Source organism: Blennius ocellaris, assembly GCF_963422515.1.
Source record: "Blennius ocellaris genome assembly, chromosome: 23".
Taxonomy (NCBI): Eukaryota; Metazoa; Chordata; class Actinopteri; order Blenniiformes; family Blenniidae; genus Blennius; species Blennius ocellaris.
In genome coordinates, this window is record NC_137672.1 from 17,485,982 (window position 1) to 17,506,921 (window position 20,940).

Here is a 20,940-nt window from a genome sequence, read left to right on the forward strand (position 1 = left end):
CCAATCACACTTGTTATTACACATTTATAACTACTGGGGCCGCTACATCTGAGCCATTTGTGAAAAATAAAGGATTGTGCGATACATTGCATTGTGCCCTTTAACATTAAACTTGCTGCTTACTGACTGCACATATATATATATATATATATGAACCCATTTTTAAATCTACAAATACACATAACCAAAATAAATAAGTCCGAATACAATGTTCATCCATCCACCCACTTGCTTTACACATCGAAATACATATTTAACACATTTACTTTAAAGGTCCCATATTGTGCAAAATTCACTTTAAAATGCTTTTTCCCCCCTAAAAAACAGTAATGTGTGTCCCCACAGCCTGTGAAGGAAGTCTGTCATCCCCCTCGCTCGCTTTCCTTTTCACCAAGTGTGTCGTCATGCAGTCGATTCAGAGACTTTCCCTTCATGACATCACGTGGGGAAATAGCCACACTGGTAGAGGATATTCCCCTTTGGCCCTCCGGAAGGTAGATCCTCCCTTCGTCACTCATAAGCTGCTGTGTTTTATTCACTGTTATGTCTGCCTATTTTTTTACTTTTTTACTCCTAAATTTTCCTATTCCAATCTGCCTATTTAAATTTTTTTTACTTTTTTTACTCCAAAATTTTCCTATTCCAATCTGCATATTTTAGCATGTGTTATTTAAATCGTTTTTTTTTTTTGTTTGTTTGTTGTTTTTTTATGTGTGTGAGGGGAAATGTTATTTCGGTTCTGTGAGAAAATGTGTGTCAGAGTTGACCAATAAAGCAACTTTAAAGGGACAGACACAGAAACGGCCTGTTCTCAACGGAGGGGCTTTTAGACTGGCGGGACTTCAGGACCAAGGTGATTTTAAAGTAGGTGATTTAAAAAATAAATAGATATATATATATAAAAAAATCTGGGACCTTTAACATGTTTAAAAATGTCATTAATAACACAATGAGAGAAATGTTAATGTTAGAATAAAGCGCGCTATTAGAAGATAAATAAAAGACTTTAAAAAGTGGGGTTTTATTGTCGGCATGGATCCCGGAAGTGGTGATCGTGTCCAGTCTGCGATTGGAGCTGGTCTCCCCCCCTCCCTCCTCCCCTCAAACACACGCGCGCGCACACACACACACACACACACAGACCCCCCGCAGCGGCTCCGCGGCCGCCGGGATGAGAGCAGCGCAGACGTGTTGTTGCCTGTTGTGCGTCTTTTCTGCGTCCGTCTTTGTTTCACCACAAACAACACAAAAGTGCGTCCTGCTGCGGCCCGGAGGAGGAAGAGGAGGAGGAAGAGGAGGAGGAGGAGGAGAAGGAAACAGCGCGCAGGCGGACGAGGAGAAAGTGAATCGGGTTTGGAGCCACTTTTGTTCGGAGACTCGGCCGCTGCTCGGTTCTTTGTGCTGCGGAGCTGCAGCTTCTCCCCCCCCCGGGACTGAAAGGTAGGAGCCCCCGGTGGGTCCGGGCAAAACGCGGAGCGCACTTTGAATTTATGGGGGTAAATGTAGTTGCAATGTTTGTTTATGCAACGGGAGAGAAAAAGAAAACAAATAACACATCAACAGTCACACAGGAGCTGGAAGCTCAATAATATTGGATTTCTGGAACTCGTCCGTCAACGATCCACACTTGTGGCGGATTGTTTCACATGATCCACCGTGCGCTTTTACGCACACCGCGCCGGGAGCGGGGGGGATCCAACCGTCCGCGGCTCGTCCGGTGGGGTTTCTCCGGTGGCTGCTGGCATGTGGGGGCTGAGTTTTTCCCGGCGTGTGGCCACCGGCCGCATCCCTCCTTCACCCGGGGTGCGTTTCCGTCTCCGTCTCCATGGCTGCGTCCTGACGCGTCTCGCGCGCTCCACGTTAACTTTTCTGCTCTTTTGTTTCATTTATGCGCTTTGACTTTTAACTCTTTGCAATGTTATGGCGGCGACGCTTGCGTGAGACCCCCTCCTTCTCCCCCTCCCTCTTCTTACCCCCCCCTCTCCTCTTCTCCCTCCCTCCTCCCCTCCACTCCTCCGCTCCTCCTCCGGGGTAAACGTTGAGGCCGCAGCCACACCTCGTTGGCCCACTGCCACCCGGAGGCCTGGAGGCCCCTGGGAGCCGCACAGCTGAACGCTTGACCACTGAGAACGTGTATAACATCCCCCCCCCCCCTAAAAAAAACTTAAAATTAACATTATCATTGCCTTGTACTGCCCATTCAGGCTATATTGTATTATATTTTGCACATTCAGGCAATATTATAGTATTCATAGGACATATCAGGGTATGTTTTATTATACGTTGCACATTTCTGGGGTATATTGAACGAGATATTTTGATTTCAGGGGTATTATGTATTATATATTGAACCTTTCTATTATAAAATCATGTTTTTCTTGCCTTTTTTCTCATGTTTATTCCATCTTGAGCGATCTATTTTGTCTATATTCTCTATTTCTTCCACTTTAACTAGAGTTTCATCCGTGTTAATAAGTATTTATTTGTCATGATGGTAGAACAGTCTTATTTGAATATATAAAAGTGCAGATTTCCCCACGTGCCACTGTGAATTCTCCCCATATTCAAAGCAATGCTTTGCTTTTTCCTTTAACTAAGATATGAGCACCGAGAAAAAGACAAAGCAAATGGTGGAGCAGGAGCACATGACCCGTCCCGGTGTTGTTGTTGTCGTCCTGCTGCCGCGTCGCATGTGGAAAGTCTCACGTGCGCGATGGAAACGAGCAGCGACTCCGAAAGCAAATCAATTTGTTGTGAAATGGCTGCAGTGGGAGAGGCTGGTCAGCGAGATCGATCCCATCGAGTGTGTGTGTGTGTGAGAGAGAGAGAGAGAGAGAGAGAGGGAGGAAATATCAATGCTTTTGTTTAACTTTTGCAGTTGTTGCACTATAAAACTGGTTAAAATCTACGAGAAAGTGGCGTTTTTGTTCAGGATTTGCAGGAAACTGCACAATAGAAGGTTGTCTGGTTCATTGCTTTCACAGTCAGTGTGTGTGTGTGTGTGTGTGTGTGTGTGTGTATATGTGTGTGTGTGCTTTCAAACCTTATTATTTCCCATTTCCTCTCCTGCTCTGCCTTTCCCACCAGCATATCTCTCATTAGGCAGCCCAGTAAATGGATTTCACGTTGTTTTGTTTTTTCCCGGCGCTCAGTTTCTCCACATTCACTCGTTCATCCGTATCGACGTTGACCTCCGACCTGCGAGACGCTCGGCCTCCACCTGGGGGGTCACACCTTTTTTAACAAACCTCCTATTAAGTCCCACTGAGAGTAAAACTCAACATCATGTGGTGGTTGTTTCTTTTCTTCACGCGTTGAAACTGAGTGCGTTTGCGTTTTGTTTGTGAGGCGGGACGATAAAGATAATTCTTCACCTCCGTCGGGTTCATGGGGTCGTTGCGGTTTCGTTTTTTTTTTTCCGTAGATTGCGGTGAGGCCTCTTCCGGTCATCTCGCGCTTTTACGTTCGTCGTTAAACACGCCCATGTGCTTCACAATGCAGGAGATTTCGCTCATTTTCAGCTTTTGTTTGAGCGGGAAAGACAAAATCTGATCCCACATCCTGTAATCACTGCATCCTCACTGTCTTTACAGCACTTTGCATCATACGGAAGAGGATTAGGGCCACTGTGGGGAAAAAACCCTGACTTCTGACTTTAAACTCAGAATTCTGAGTTAAAAAGTCAGAAGTCTGAGAAAAAAGTCAGAACTCTGGGTTTAAAAGTCAGAAGTCTGAGAAAAAAGTCAGAACTCTGGGTTTAAAAGTCAGAATTCTGAGAAAAAAGTCAGAATTCCGAGTTTAAAAGTCAGAATTTTGAGAAAAAAAGTCAGAACTCTGGGTTTTTTCCACAGTAGCCCTAATCCTCTTCCATAGCATTGCATTGGCATGATTATGTGATCATATATATATATATATATATATATATATATATATATATATTATATGTTTGCACACTGGCTTTACTGTATTTCAATTTGGATTCAGTTTAAACTGCACGGGAGAAAGTTTCTTTTTCTTTCCATCTGAATTTCATCATAGCTGTGCGACTATAATAAGTATAATAAACTAGATTAACCTTTATTAATCTCACAGGTGGAAATCCTTCATCAGAGCTGCTCCACATTTCAGAATTAGTTAAAGATATTTAAGATTCACACAAGAGAGTAGACTATGTATTTATTGATAGATAATCCTATTAACATAGGAACAGTGTCTTTGATAAATTGCTTTGAGATTCTGAATATGACTTATTGCTTATAAGTCACTTTTTTTTTTAAAGTAGAAGAGTTTTTTTTCCACTAGTTACTGTGGAGAAGATGTAACTAATTACTTGTATTGACTTAATGCATCACATTTAATATGGATCCAGGCTACTGTTGCTTACAGTCGGAGCATCTTTTGTGAAAACGCAAAACTTTCAGCCTGCTGAGACGCTGAAAAGCAGCTTTTTTTAAAGAATGGCGGCGAATCGTGGAACTTTTTTTTTGAAACGCCGCTCCTGCACATCCTGCAGTAATCCCACGCTTGATGATACCGACGTTTTGTCGTGACTCCCGGTCCACGGACGTCCCCTGTCCTCCCTTCGACGACGTGAAAACGAGCGACAGCGCCGACTTGTGGCCTGGCATGCGAACTGCACCATTTCCCTGTCGTGTCCATTTTTAAACGGGCGTCGTTTAAAAAAAAAAAAACATTTCTGGTTCTCGCTTCGGGTTGACGAGGGAGGGAGGGGTGGTGGTGGGGGGGGGGGGGGGGGGTGGAGTCTGGCCACAAATGTGCAGCGTGAGGCGGCCGGTTATTAGATCAGCAGCTTGTTTGGAAAAGTAAAAATACACACAAAAACACTCCTATTTCTTCTGCTCCGTCCTCCGAGGAGACGGCGTGCAGAGTTGATGTTCGGGTCCCATTAGTGACCCCCCTGCCCCCCCACCCCCCACTTTTCTCTCACCCCGAGACGCGTCCATTCATCCCCTATTGTAGCGGCTAAGCTCCGTTGCCCTTGGAGACGCCCGGGGGCTGCTGGGGAATGTGACGTCCGGTCCTTCGTAAAAAAAAAAAAAAAAAAAAAACTACGACATGCCAGATGAAATCCAGCTTGTTTTGTTGTTTATTTTTTTCTGGGGGGGTTCTTTTCTTTTTTTTTTTACTTTTAAAAACTGACACCCGACCGTCTTGTGGATCCGTTCGACTCGGTCGCGTGTAAAAAGTGGAACATTTCGTCGCTCTGGCGTTTGCCCCGGGCGTCCCACACTCTGGAGACGTGGAGCCGGGAATAGAAGGTGGCGTAGTTGTCCTTTTATTGGCTGAGAAAGTACTCTTGGGGGGGGGGGGGGGGGGGGGGGCGAGGGGGGGGGGGGACGAGCGATCCCAGCAATGTGCTGTAGGACGGAGACGAAGCACACTTTCACACACCTCCGAGTGCCAACGTCCCAACAATGCCGTCTCTCTTCTTGTTCGGTATGCGTCCCCCCCGAGACCGTTTGTGTCTCACATGACAAATTATCCCTCCCGTCCCCTCTGTTAACCCCCCCCTCCTCTCCCCCCCCCCCCCCCCCCCCCCCCCCCCCCCCCCCCACCAGGCCTCCAAGATAGAGTCCCTCAGGAGTAAAGTGGACCTGCTGCGCCTCCCGCTGACCCTGTCCTCCATCGGCGGCTGCAAGAGCCACCTGGGCGTGGTCTGGGAGAAAGGGGGCGGGTCGGGGACGGGAGTGGCCCGCAAGCTCCGCCCACCGCCGGCCTCGGACATGGACAACGAGTCGACGTACTCGGGCTACTCGTACAAGTCGTCGCACTCCCGCAGCTCCCGCAAACACAGGTCGGGGACGTGTCCTCCGTCTGTCCTCCGTCTGTCCTCTGTCTGTCCTCCGTCCGTCCTCCGTCCATCCTCCGTCACGCTTTTATTATTAATTATAGCAAAAGAGTAAAAGGGACATTGAATATCGGGTTAAAGGGGTCCAGTTATGGAGAAAACGCTCTTTTATTTTTAAAGGTTATTATTGAAAATACAAAGAAATGACATCAAAGAGTAAATTTTTTTTGTTTTTTTTAAAAATTATTTTAAAGATAAAATAAGCTAGAGCGGCTCTCGTACTCTAAAGTCGGTTTGCTTTTTATTTTTTTTAAATGCTTATTTGAGGAGCATCTTCTTTCTGCTCCCTTTCATTCAGGAACTTTTGTTCTTTAATTGTAATGAATTGGGTTTTTTTATGTTTTACAATGAATGAAATAAATGTTGCCTGTCAAAATTGGTTAAAAAAAACAAAACAAAGACAGTAAGTGACAAAATATAGTTCTTATTTACTTAGAATTCATAGAAATGAATCGTGATTTGCAGACGAAAGGTCGTCAAAGAAAAGGTGACGACCTTTTGCAAAGCTCAGAAACGTAAAAGAAATTAAAACATTTTAATCAAGAGATAAACTGAATGAGCAAAAACGTAAATCAACCTGAGTTAAATAAGACTCATATTTATCATTTGACTTCAAAAATACACAACGTGAAGAACCAGAAACCTGTGAAACCTCAACAGTGAGAGTGAAACCTCGTCTCCGGTCATATTCATGCATCTATAGACGATCGCGGCTTCTTATCTGATGAATCTCATCGGGGTTTTCTTACTTTCTGTGTCCGTTTCGGACTCTCATTTATTTCTCTTAATAAAACGAGAACCGAAGCTCGTCTGTTTAAACTCTGTGCTGCTTCTCCAGGGAGCGGCGGGACCGCCATCGCTCGAAGAGCCGGGACTTCGGCGTGCGGGGGGAGAAGTCGGTGGTCATCCAGGCCCCGGGGGAGCCGCTGCTGGACAACGAGTCCACGAGAGGAGACGACAGGGTGGGACGGCCTCGTCTTCTACACCCTGAGCACCAGCACACAATTGACCATTATTCTACTTTTTCTTTAAATTATTCATTTAGAGATAAATTCTTCCTTCCTATTATTTATTTATTTATTTTTAAAATCTGCTTTTAAGCTATTTTAGTAGCTTTAGCTGTTCTGGCTGTTTTCACTGTTTTGAGTCGTTGCTGTTTTGCTTTTTTTTATCATTTTTTTGGAGGCTATGCTTTTGTCATTTTCTTCATCTGATTTAGCCATTTTAAACATTTCACTGTTTTGTTTTAGGCTTATTTTTTGTTGTTTTAACTACTGTGACTTAAAAATAGCTTGTTTTTCCGTTTTTGTGCTGATTTGAGTGATTTTAGATTTTTTATTTATTTTCCGTTTCAGTCATTTCTAATCGCCTCGTTGCTGCACTATTGGTCAGTTTCGCTGCTTTATCTTTGCTCAGCTATTTTTAGCTATAAGATAAGAGTCCTTTTAAAAAAACAATAGTGCAACAGACACATTTTTTGTTGTTGTTTTTTTAGGCTTATTTTTTGTTGTTTTATCTATTGCGACTCTTGGAAATTAGGCATTTAAAAATAGCCTGTTTTTCCTTTTTTCTTTGTACTGATTTGAGGCGTTTTAGATTTTTCATTCAATTTGGCCATTTTAGTCATTTTAGCTTTTTTAGCTTTATAAAAATATGTTTTCTAATTGCCTTGTTTTTGTTCTTGTTGATGCACTATGAGTCCGTTTCGCTGCTTTATCTGTTTTTAGCCATAAGAGAAATAAAAATAAAATAAATAAAATAGTACTATGTGCGAATAACATTAAGAAAAAAACTATTTTTTGTTGTTTTAGCTATTGTAGCTTAAAAATATCTTGTTTTTCCTTTTTTTGTACTGATTTGAGTCATTTTAGATTTTTTTTATTTATTTTGCCATTTCAGTCATTTTAGCTTTACCGTATATTAAAAATAAAATTTCTAATTGGCTTGTTGATGCACTATTAGTCCGTTTCGCTGCTTTACCTGTTTTTAGCCATAAGAGTTCTTTATAAAAAAAATAGTACTATGTGCAAAACAAATTAAGAAAAAAAAGATTTTTTGTTGTTTTAGCTATTGTGACTCTTAAAAATATCTTGTTTTTTCTTTTTTTGTACTGATTTGAGTCATTTTAGTTTTTTTAATTTATTTTGTCATTTCAGTCATTTTAGCTTTATATAAAAAGTGTTTTTTCTAATTGGCTTGTTGCTGCACTATTAGTCCGTTTCGCTGCTCTATCTTTGCTCAGCTATTTTTACGATAAAAGATAAAAGTCATTAAAAAAAAATGAATAATTCTATTTAGTGCCGGCTTCAGGGAGACCCTTGCAGACGTTTTAACTCCTTCCCTCCCTCCCTTCAGGATGACAACTGGGGCGAGACGACCACCGTGGTGACCGGCACGTCGGTGGACAGTGTCTCCAACGAGGACCTGACGGGCGTGGCCAAGGACCTGGAGGACTCGTCGCCGCTGGAGTGTCGGCGCTACGCGGGGCCGGCCCTGGGCGCCGTCCTGGGGCTCTTCTCGCTGGTCACCCCCGTGGCCTTCCTCGCCCTCCCGCAGCTGCTGTGGCGGGACTCGCTGGACCCGTGCGGCACGCCGTGCGAGGGCCTCTACATCTCGCTGGCCTTCAAGCTGCTCATCCTGCTCATCTCCACCTGGGCGCTGTTCCTCCGCCCGCCCCGCGCCGCCCTGCCGCGCTTCTTCGTCTTCCGCTGCCTGCTGCTGGCGCTGGTCTTCCTGTTCGTGGCGTCCTACTGGCTCTTCTACGGCGTGCGGGTGCTGGAGCCCCGCGAGACGGACTACCGGGGGATCGTGGGATACGCCGCGTCCCTGGTGGACGCGCTGCTCTTCATCCAGTACCTGGCCCTGGTGCTGCTGGAGGTGCGGCACCTGCAGCCGGCGTTCTGCCTGAAGGTGGTGCGGACCACCGACGGAGTCAGTCGCTTCTACAACGTGGGACATCTCAGGTTGGTGTGTGTGTGTGTGTGCGTGCGTGCGTGTTTCAGTTTAGCCCAGTTTCACCCCGAGTGGTAAAATCGTGCCGTAACAACCTTTGACTTTGAAGTTTTTTCTTTGATGTGTTGCAGAGTTCACGTGATAAAAGTGTCAAAACAAATACAATTTTAGTGAAAACCTCTGGTGCAAAACGTTTTGCACTATGAGCCTTTTTTTTTTTTTTTTTTACAAACTCGCCCAGAGTTTGACGGCGACGTCTCGGCTCGAGTCTCAAGCGTCGTGTCTGTTGACTTAAGAAATTACGGGGATTTCCAGACTGTTGATCGCAACGGACTATAAGCTGCACCCACCGAATTTAAAAAAGGGAGAGAGAGAAAAAAAAATGGCGGAGTTACGTGATGCACCTGAATGCATCACCCATGTATCAGTGGCATGAAGCCAGTGAACCCTTAAAAAGCATAGTTGTGTTCAAAGCATGTAAAAAAAAAAAGAAAGAAATAACAGTAGCAGCTTATCATCAAGAAAGTGTGGTAGTTTAAACAAAAAAGAAAAAAGTTTTGCCATTTGTTCAGACATAAAGATAAATTCTTCCTTCCTTTTTAATTTAAATTTTTTAAATCTGCTATTAAGCCTTTTTAGTAGCTTCAGCTGTTGTGGCTGTTTTGAGTCTTTGCCGTTTTGCTTTTGTTTGGTTTTTTTTATCATTTGAGGCTTGTGGTGTGCACCTGAGGGGGAGGTTCTCCCAAGCAGAATGGAGTGGGTGTGTCGGTCACGTGGTGTGGTATTGATAGTGGGAGGTGTTTATAAGGGGAAGTGCGGTGACACTGGGGGTGGGTTATTTGACAGGTGAACTGTCAGACGGTTGGAGAAAATAAAGGAAAAAGCGACTCGACTCCTTCGTCCGTCTCCTCTTTCTCCGCCTCCACAGGCTATACTTTTGTCATTTTATTCTTCTATTTTAAACATTTCACTGTTTTGTTTTAGGCTCATTTTTGGTTGTTTTATCTATTGTGACTCTTGGAAATTAGGCATTTAAAAATAGCCTGTTTTTCCTTTTTTTGTACTAATTTGAGACGTTTTAGATTTTTAATTTATTTCGCCATTTTAGCTTTTTTTTTAGCTTTATAATAAAATATTTTCTAATTGCCTTGTTTATGTTTTTTTTAGCCATAAGAGTCCAAGTATACAAAGGAAGACCATTTGAATTTCCAAAATAAAAAGAGGTGGACATCAGTCTTCTTATATTTTGTGTGTTATTTTCATAATAAATAACCTGAAATAATTATTTTTTTTTTTACCCATTTTAAGATGAAAGTTTTTCAGAAATGGGGAATGGGGTTCAAAAAAGCCTTTATTTGTACAATCTGCAAATAAAGGTATTTTTTGAACATGATATTTTCTAATGGCTTCGGGGAGCCATTACGGCGCGGCTAAAGAGCCACAAGGTCTCGCCTGGTGCAACACCCCACGCTTCTTTCTACAAAAACAATATGGGCGTATGTGGTTGATCTGCAACAGAAGTACCGTTTCTGTTACTTCTCTGCATGGAACCAATGATTGACTGTGAATGTGGAGGTTTATAGTTGTTCCGAAATGGTTTTATTGACACGTCAATGGGAAGTGGAAGCAAAACGCTCCATTCCGTCAAAGCACGATGGGAAACACCTGTATACGAGGAGAGAAGAAGTTCTCGATACGTGGAACTTGCGGTTGGTTCACCACTTCCTGTCATGGCCGCGAAGCATCATGGGACGAAGGGTCGTTGATTCCGGCGAAGCGTCAACTGCTCTTTCTCTTTGCAGCATTCAGAGAGCGGCGGTGTGGCTTCTGGACCAGTACTACAGCGACTTCCCCGTCTATAACCCCGCCCTGCTCAACCTGCCCAAGTCCATCCTCACCAAGAAGCTGTCGGCCTTCAAGGTCTACAGTCTGGGGGAAGGTACGCCGCGCCGCGCCACGCCACGCCACGCCACGCCACGCCACGCCACGCCACGCCACAATTTTGGCCAACACTGGCCAATAATGTGATGTTTTTTGGCTTTTGGCCCTTTTAAATGTGACTAATGACGAATAGGTGCAAGTGGATGTATGCATATATGTAAGTTGTTTGGGGAGGCGGTAAAAAGGAAAAGGCAAAAACAAAATTTATTTCACGCTGTCCTTTCCTGTAGAGGCTGCAGATATGACATTTTCAATGTTTGTTTTTTTTGTTTTTTTTAATTTAAATTATTGGCATAAAACACTGTCAAATAGTTACAATAGATGTTTTAGTAAACATGTTGACAAGTTATTGGATTATTAAAAACTGCGGGACTGAGATTAGGAACAAACTTTCAACAAATGATTGATGAATCATCCTAGAAGAGATGCATATTCATATATACACACACACACACACCGGTATGTGTGTTTACTTTGATGGAGGACTAAATGTGCCAAAATTGATTAAATAAATACACCATTAAATAATTAATGAATTGAATTAGCCATATGGATGTGTCATTAAATGTCTCTAATTCATTACACTATCAAAACATTTTATGTATGTATTTAATTGTCTATTTCATGGCCCAGTGCTGAACTGGTTCATGAATTTATGTCACCAGTCAAACTCTCCATATACTGGTTTGTCATATTTCATGTATATTAGATTATCTCACGTACCCATTAAACGGAGGCTCTTTGCTCAACGGGAGTGTTTCTGCCGGCAGACAATGGCACCAACAACTCCTCCGGTCAGTCCAGGGCCATGATCGCCGCCGCCGCTCGGAGGAGGGACAACTCCCACAACGAGTTCTACTACGAGGAGGCCGAGGTGGAGCGGAGGGTCCGCAAACGCCGCGCCAGGTACCGCCGCCCCCCCCCCGCCGCACGGCGCAGGTCTCCGACCGCCGGTTCCACGCCTTCTCCTCACGGTCCACGTATGTCCGGCTTTTCGCAGACTGGTGGTGGCGGTGGAGGAGGCCTTCACGCACATCAAGCGCCATCAGGACGACGAGAACGCCGCCGGCGCCGCCTCCTCGCCCAAACACCCCCGCGAGGTGATGGACCCCCGCGAGGCGGCCCAGGCCATCTTCGCCCCGATGGCCCGGGCCATGCAGAAGTACCTGCGCGCCACCAGGCAGCAGTCCTACCACACCATGGAGAGCATCATCAACCACCTGCAGTTCTGCGTCACGCACAACATGACCCCCAAGGTAGACATAAAAAAAATCTCTTTCATCAGCTAAGTTTCCTTTGAAGTTCTCCCACAAAGCCTTGCCGGTTAGAGTTTGAACCAAAAGTTCCCCGGAACCTTTAGTTCTTGGTACTTTATCGTCAACGATGTTAAAAAAAAGCTTCCTGTGTCCATTTTTGTCTGCGTTTCCTGCCGCGGTTACAACGCTGCTCTGTCACTGTGTTTTGGACGTCTGTTGTCATGACGACGGCGCTCAGAGCCACTGAAAATGTAACTTTTTCACAACTTTCTGAATCATTGTGAACGGAGTAAAAACTCTTTCTGAAACGTCCGTAGCGAATAGTCCTTCTGCACATGATCAGTGGACATGTCCTCCTGGGGCTTGGTACTTTTATTTTGACAGTCACCGTAATAAGAATCCAACGTGGTCGTCTGCCCGCGAGAACGAACGTGTTCTCCCGTCGTTAGTCTTTATAGTTCTCTGTGTGTGGTTTCAATAGAAAAAAAAATGAAGGACAGCGCCAACTTGTGATCTGGCATGCCAACTACATCGTTTTCGGCGTCTCCGCCACGTCCGTGTCAATGGACGTCTATTACGAAACGCTGACGTGAGAACGTGAATTAAACGGGTTAATGGAGACAACACTGGGCAGGAAATAAGATGTAGCAGCAAAGCGGATCTAAAACATCAGATATGACTCGTTGAGGTTTTTTTTAGAAATACGGTGGATGACATTACGAAACAGGAAGTGGTCGTCCACTCGGATGTTTCGGCTCTGCAGACTAAAACCGCGGAGCTTTGGACTATTTCTTTGACGCCCCTTAAGAACTCCGTGTCCAAAACATCCGGGTCCGATTGTGTTCGCGTTCACCGTTCAGGACTTGACTCTGGCGTTTTGTCCTTTTATTTTGAAGGCGTTCCTTGAGCGTTACCTGGGCCCAGGCCCCACCCTCCAGTACCTGGACCACAGCCGGGGCCGGCGCTGGACCCTGGTGAGCGAGGAGCCGGTCACCGCCTCCTTGCGGCGGGGCCAGGTCTTCAGCCTGCGGCGGCTGGACTTCTCCCTGGTCGTCACGGTGACGCCCCTCCCCTTCCTGCGTCTGGGCGAAGAGTTCATCGACCCCAAGAGTCACAAGTTCGTCATGAAGCTCCAGTCGGAGACGTCGGTGTAGCGGAGGAGGGAGACGGAGTGAGAACTGACCATTCAGGGTGTCTTTTTATTAAAAAAAAAAAAAAAAAGTTGGTTTTTTTAATGTCTATTACTAGCCGGTGCGTCAGGTGGCCAAATTTGCTGATCTGGCAAAACGAAGGAGCAAAAAAAATAATATTTTTTTTAAATGCTTTTGTTGTCATCGGTTGTTGTCTGATCTGCTGACGATGAGTCGACATCATGGGTCACTTTCACTTCACTTCTTTTATTTTGTATCTGCAGTTTATGAGTCGGACACAAACAGCTGCTTCTTCCCAACACTGGACTCTGAACAAAACTTGAGACTTGTTGTTTGTACAGTTTTTTTCTCGATCGTCTGATTGCGAAACGCCACAACGGGAGCTCAGTGCGAGCGCCGTACACCGCAGGACGATGCGTCGTTTTAATGTTTCACAGTATATATATATGAGCTGTATGTATGAGTGGACCGCCGCTCGCCTGCGGTGCTTTAAGGCTTAAACTAGAAAATCCTCTAAAACGTGCACTAAATGTAGCGACACTAACTGACTAATGCTAAAAATTTTAGTTGATTTGAGTTCGAATTGTTCTGGATTGGTTGCACCTTTTTTGTTGTTGTTTTTTTTTTTTTATACGATTTTCGGATTTATTGACCACACGGCAAACGGATCGTCTCTGTTGCCGACGCACTGGAGTGTCGGCTTGAAAGAGCTTTCAGTTAAAATGTGCTTTCATGGCTCTGCCAATGTGATTCACCTCTCAAACCATCCTTTGGTCAGGAGTTGTTCTGAGGTCGTCGTTTCTTTGTGAAACTAAGCTCCCTAACACTCGTTTGAATGTCTGAAGGACACTGTTGTTTTAAATGTACATTAATTACAATGTTTTGAGCTTGTTTTTTAAAATAATAATAATAAAAGAAACATCTTTGTTAAAAAAAAAAGAATTAAAGCGTCTGTGATCACAAGGCTGAGAGAACAGGCGGAAGTTGGGAAATGTATGATAAATGTATGATAGGCTCCACTCCTGCTGTGGGTGTGTGGTTGTGTGTGTGAGAGGAAGTGGGGGTGACGACGTGTTATATATTGCACATTTAAGAAAGAAAAAAAAAAATGTTTTTCTCACTTCTTCTGTTGAACTTCTTCTCTGGAACAATGAAACTTACCGTCTCGCTCTTTGGCTTCGTTCTCTACACCCAAGGTACGTTTTTCTATTTTAATCTTTTCCCCAAGTTCACCGACAGACTAATTCCTAACGGGTTAAAGTAGAAATTGTCTCAGTTTGGAATTGAGCGAATCGACCGCGTTCTTACTAAATCTAAATGGGATTCAATTTATCTACTAAGATTAAAAAAATTTTTTTTAATGTTGTTTATTTTACTTCTGGTTTGAGTTCAATCAACAGTAACTGTGGCAGTTAGATATTTTTGACCGATAACAAACTCCAGGAAGTGCTTATAAATGCCTTTTCAGTCTGAACAGTGATGAAACCTTCGTTAAAACATGAATGAATGTGTAAACGCAAACTACCTACACATGTGATCGACACATTTCCATATTAAAGTCACATTCTCGTAGCATAAAATTACATTTGGGTGTAATCTCAATGTGTTTTGACACATGGTTCCACAAATAATGGCTATATATAGTATCTCTCGCTTTAATAGCTTCAATCTCTATCATTTAAAATGATTTATTTTTAACCTCATCTGCAGTGAACTCCAGTTTCGACATGTGATTACTGAGAGCAGTTCCTGTTCTCCAGACACCCCGGGGGGGCCCCAACCATTTACATACACTTACAAAAGAAATCAAAAAGCATTGTTCTTAACCATTGTCTTTAATTTATACGAGGACATGTCACCTAGTTTACATGCTTGAAATGACGCAAACACGTCAACATAACAATGGGGTACATGTTGTTTACTATACATGTATAGTAAAAATATTCTACGGCACACACGTGCCAAACTCTTTCAAAATGACCCTTTTTCCATTTTTGAGATGAGTATGGCTCATGCTTAATTATTAAAAGTTTCTCTTTGATCAGAATAGTTTTCCTTTAGAGATAAAAATGTAAAGTTAGTTCATCTCGCTGGAGGCAGAACAAACAAGCCCAGTTATGAAAAGAGTACGCTGTATTATTGTTATTGTTATATAAGTGTTAACTGGATGATTGGTGGGGGGGGTCACAAGACAGATCTTTGATGTCCCAACTATGAAGTTTGATCTTTGATGTCCCAACTATGAAGTTTGATCTTTGATGTCCCAACTATGAAGTTTGATCTTTGATGTCCCAACTATGAAGTTGAACTGGTTTAGATTAAAAAATGACTTCATCTCGCAGAATGTGACTTTGATTAACGTTCACAAAATCTATTCCCGCAGTGGTCGACTCGCAACTCGTTGGCTACGTTGGGAAGAATATCACTCTGCCCTCGGGGGCCGACCCGTCGTGGACCCTGGAGAAAGTAGAGTGGTCGATATACGCCAACACCACCTGGATCGCCACCCGCCGCGGCGCCACCGAGAGGATCAACCGCGTCGCCCGCTACAGGAACAGGTTGAGCCTCAACGCGTCGTCGGGTAACGGATTTGGCTCCAGGATCTGTCGGCGTCTCGGGTTCTATTTCCTTCTGGAACCTTTTCGTTTTTCCCCAACGCCCCCCAGGTGACCTGACGATTCACCGCCTGAGTTTGAGCGACGCCAAGGAGTACAGCGTGGACCTCACCAACGAGCGTGGGGAAAACAACGTCAAGAAAATTAAACTGGTGGTCAAACGTAGGTGCATTTAGAATTGGGCACCCAATCCGTTAAAATAATTTTTTTTTTAAAAAGGAGTGCATTTCCACTGCAGCAGCAGACGCATTCACGGTGATGTAGTTTGTACTCCGGGTCACGCGAGGGCGCTGTTGCTTGCTCTTGTAATGAAACCACACGGACCTGAAGAGAACAAGACGCTATAAACGTGAACAAAACGGAGAGAACCCGACATTTTTATGGACTGGTGACGAGTCGGACGCTATCAGGAGTGAGTCTCAACTACACGACTCATACACAAATTTTAGCTGCGCTTTTATTAACACCTTTACGGTAAAACACAAGACAGCGTACAGCGGCAACGCTGGAAGGAAATCCTTCAAAATTAAAGCCCTGAAAGCAACGACAGACAGACGGTCTGTTTTCAAATTGCAATAAAGCAGAATCCTTCATAGGTTTACATCTAATTTCACTTCAGTGCAATACTAGATATACTCTGTTATTACTACAAGTAATATCAAAGAATATTACAGTAGGAATTTGGAGTAAAGTACTCAAACTTACTTTAATCTGTTGGTCAGAAATAATGGTCTCGTCTTTTCAAATTACAATAAAACAGAATCCTTCATAGGTTTACATCTAATTCCACTTCAGGGCAATATTAGACATACTCCTTTACTACTGCAAGCAACATCAAAGAATATTGCTTTAGAAATCTTGGGTAAAGTACTCTTAAACTTGGATCTGTTGATCGAAAATGATGGTCTCTCGCCTGTTTTCAAATTGCAATAAAACAGAATCCTTCATAGGTTTATGCCCAATTCCACTTCAGGGCCATACTAGACATACTCTTTTATTTCTAGAAGCAAGATCAAAGAATATTACTGTAGGAAACATGGAAGGAACTATTTTCAACCGGAAGGGAGGGGGAGATGTGCGCATGCGCTCCGTCGCCTCCAGCGGTCAGTGGATGTCGTGGAAACGGGGGCCTTCGTCACTTTATCGTTACATTTCTTCACTTTTTTGGGGCGTAAATCCGTCTTGACGAGTTCCAAAGACATGTTTCGAATCACGTGTTGCTACGTTCTTCAAATCCAAGACGCTGCTGGTTTGTTGTCCACGCAGAACCCCTGGAGAAACCCGACATCACGCAACGCCAGTGGTTCACCGGCCAGATCTGCGTCGTGGCGCTGAGGTGTCAGTCGTGGGTTCGGGACGCCGAGCTCTCCTGGGACACGACGTCCGTCAACGGGGAAACCAGAACCATCGACGGACCCGACGGGTCGTTTCTGTTCATCCGAACCACGCAGGAGTCCAACGAAGTCACCTGCACCTCCAGAAGGGAGAAGGACGAGGCCTCCAGTGTCTTCCAGGCAGTTTGTGATGGTTTGTGGGAAACGATTGGGACTTTATCTTACCGGATCCACACATATGAGCACGATATTACCTGAATCTGCCCCCCCCCCCCCCAAAACAAAATTAATAAATTAGCTGATCTTAAGAAATGGTGGCAGAATAATGCAAAATGAACATTTAATCCACTACGTATACATATAAAAGCTTGAAACAAGGTGAACTGTTCCCTCAGTTTCCCAATGAAATTCTCTTTAATCTTAATTTTGCTCTGCTTAATATTCAAACGCCCAAAAATACATGTGCAGAATAACAAGTCACGGGGAAGTCATAGTTAAGATGTTGCCTCAAAGTTCCCGCAGTTCTGCGTTCCCTGAAATCCTACAACTGTTGGTTGTTTCACCCCCCGCCTGCTGTACCACTCCCTACCACTTGGTGGTGTATTGAGTTATCGTTGGGCCCAAGTTCATCACATGAAACTGGACTTTTCTGTTGATTTATGTGATGAAATGTAGTTTTTAGTGAGTGTTAGACATTCTTAGATATCTTGCATAACTTCAATACCACAGAATTTGCGCCATAGCGACGATATGAAACCTTTACTTCAGTGCATTTGCATTTTTAAGGGAGTTAAAGGGTCATAACTGTAAAACACTCAATTGTTTTGGTCTAAAGGAACTCAAAGGAAACAGGCCGGAGTGGAAAATAAAAGCTGTTCTGTGTGACATTTCAGGTAAAAACACCGTGACCTCAGCGAAGCCGACGAGTCCGACGAATCCGACGACACCGGCAATAAATCAACCTTGTCCTCGGGGGAGACTGGGATTATGTTTCTTTGGTGGATTCTTCCTTGGAGCTGGATTAATGGCGCTTTTACTCACATGTTTCAGAGGTGAGGAGAAAACCAAGACGTCCTAAACCTTTTGGTCGTAGACATGCATTGCTGTTTTTTGTTTGTTTGTTTTGATTTTATAACGTCTTGACAGTAAAAAAAAAACAAAAAAAAAACACATCAATATTGTAAAAATAACATGTTGTGTGCAGGATATCGGTCCCATGTAGGGTCCAGGAAGAGACTTTTTCTTTTTTCTTCCCAATTTACACCCTTTTTCTTTTTAAACAAAAAGTGGTGAAATACGATTTTTTACACTTTCAAAAATATTAAATGTCGAAATAGTATTTATTTTTTATGGCTCTTCTTTAAAAAAAAAAATTCATTATTATTATTGTTATTATTATTATTATTATCATTTTATTTTTTATTTTATTTTTTGGTTATTATTATTGTGATGAATATTTCACCAATGCACTTCAAAAAATATAAACATTTATTAGGTATTTTTCCTTTAAATATAATGTATACATATATAAATAAATGATCTATCTATTTACACCTTTTTTCTTTTTAAACCATGAAGTGATGAAATACGATGTTTTACACTTTCAAAAAGATTAAATGTCTAAATAGCATTTAGTTTTTATGGCTCTTCTTTTTAAATTATTATTTTTTTTAATAATGCTTTCATTATTATTATTGTTATTATTATTATTGTTATTATTATTATTAATATTATTTTTATGAATATTTCACCAGTGCACTTCAAAAATGCATTGGGTCTTTTTCCTTTAAAAATAATGTATACATATATAAATAAATGATCTATCTATCTTTATTTATTTATTGTCTAATTATGAATATCAAGTAAATAATGTTAATCTCAAAGACATAATTGAGATCAATGCCAGACTGGAGGTAAAATAACGGTTAAAGAAAATTGAACGAATGAAAAAGTAGATAAAACAGGGTTTATAAGATTAAAAACGAATGATTCAATCGTGTAACTTTAGAATTTAACTGAATGGATAAAATGACTTTTTTCGTTCGCAGGACGACTTCCGCCTCCGGGGAAATGTCTTCCAGGTAATTCCCCCCCGGCCGTCTCCTTCTCTCTGACCTCTGACCTCTGACCTCTGACCTCTGCTGCATCAACCTCACTGGAGTTCTTTGTTTTGACAGGCTGGAGCTGCTCAAAGACCTCCATGTAGCGGATATTGCTCAGCACCGCCCCCTGCTGGTTTGTGAGGTTAAACTGTAACTGTGTGACGTTGCAGATTAATCAATAAGAAGGAAGAAGCGGCTGCTTATTTAACAAATCTCTGGATAACGGACCCCAACGTGGCCGTTTATCGTGAAATTCTGCAGGTTTTACTAGTTTGACGCCACAAAATGAAGACGAATCAGTTGATTGAGAGAATTTTTTAGTGATATTTAGTTTAAAGGTCACTTCCCCCCCCAAAAAAGTCCAATAAAACAGCAATACAAGGAAATTTAAGTCAAGACATTAAACTCAGATATGTTTGTATGAGATTGCAGGAGTTTTTCAATGGTTCTGCAGCCTTTTTGAGCCGTTTTCTCGATTTTCCACCAAATAGAGTCAAAAAAACCCTGCAGATTATCTGAAATGAAGAAGAAAAAACCCTGAACAAATCGCATTCATGATATTTAATAGTCACAGTTTGGATATACATTCCCTTTTCCGCTTCTGTAGGTATTTTTAGCATTTCATTCTTCTCTTTTTCCCAATGGATTTTTGTCGCTTTAGCCATTTTTATGCATCACGACTACTTTATTTTTTCGCCACTTGTTTCCTAACGGTGAAGTTTGATCTACCTTGGACATTTCTATTTCACACGTTTTAGTGATTTTACCGTTTTAGCTGTTTTTTCTTTGAGTAGTTTCAACTATTTTAGACATTTTTCTCAATTCCGACTGTTTTTATCGTGGAAATTTGATATTTAAACAAAACAAAATCAGTATTTCGTGCACATAAAATAAATCTGGAGGAAAAAAAGGATATTTACTTAAATCTTTCCGGAAAGTTTCATGGACAATAAATGAACATAAAGCACCGGAACATAATTTTGTCCTTCGAAAGTGTCAAGACAGACTAAAAACATCCTGAAAGACAGTTTTTTTAAAACTATGTTTGTTAATAAAAAGACTCTACCTCATGTAAACTATCATAAATGGACGTTACAAGCTTTTATTTAAAATTTCCTGCCGTGTTTACTTTAACCTGAACTTTCAACAACACAAACTGTTTAGTGAACTCTATCATTGTGTTTAGCATAAGTGTGCCAAAAAAGAACGATCCAGTTTGTTTTCCTACATTATAAGCATGTGCTCATTTTATAATCCAGCTGTTGTGTCACATTTTCACACCATCTCAGTGTTTTACTCACCTTTTATTCACTGTGAATTATATTTCACGTATTGTGGTACAGAAACTCATGACCGGATAAAATAAAATGTATTTAGCACCTTATAAAAGCACTTTAAATCAGCTCCATGTAATACTGGAGTATCAGCAGTTATGTGTTTATTTAAAGTAGTCTGTTGTTAGTTTTCTTACTTTGTAGATCAATATTTATTGCAAAAGTACTCGCATGTTCGATTTAAGTAGACGTACAGACGCCCCCTGTTAAAATAAATATACTGATGGACGTAAAAGTGCCGAATTCTTACTTTAGGAAGAGTAAAAGTTCTGAAATGTACACAAAATATAGTTCCCAGTATATTTGATGGAAATTTTTTTTGTTTGTCGCTGTATTTATTGAACAATGTGAGAACTTTAAAGTAATGAAAGAGAGGAAACAGCGCC

At 42.3% G+C, this 20,940-nt stretch overlaps 1 protein-coding gene across 1 annotated transcript; it reads left to right on the forward strand.

The window, feature by feature from the left end:
- The first annotated feature begins 5,585 nt into the window (after positions 1-5,585).
- Positions 5,586-14,026, forward strand: LOC308147354 (vang-like protein 2). The gene is made up of 7 exons (XM_080519469.1): positions 5,586-5,815; positions 6,708-6,831; positions 8,225-8,832; positions 10,624-10,760; positions 11,533-11,668; positions 11,763-12,018; positions 12,915-14,026. Exons 1-7 carry the CDS (start codon positions 5,745-5,747, stop codon positions 13,170-13,172), a joined length of 1,590 nt encoding a protein of 529 aa, XP_080375595.1. The 5' UTR covers positions 5,586-5,744; the 3' UTR covers positions 13,173-14,026.
- Positions 14,027-20,940: the final 6,914 nt, after the last annotated feature.

Bases quoted from the DNA above. Each gene is read 5' to 3' on its own strand.
- LOC308147354 (XM_080519469.1), top strand. From the start codon at position 5,745: ATGGACAACGAGTCGACGTACTCGGGCTACTCGTACAAGTCGTCGCAC. The intron at 8,833-10,623 runs GTTGGTGTGTGT...TTCTCTTTGCAG, and splicing joins TACAACGTGGGACATCTCAG to CATTCAGAGAGCGGCGGTGT. The intron at 11,669-11,762 runs GTACCGCCGCCC...GGCTTTTCGCAG, and splicing joins GTCCGCAAACGCCGCGCCAG to ACTGGTGGTGGCGGTGGAGG.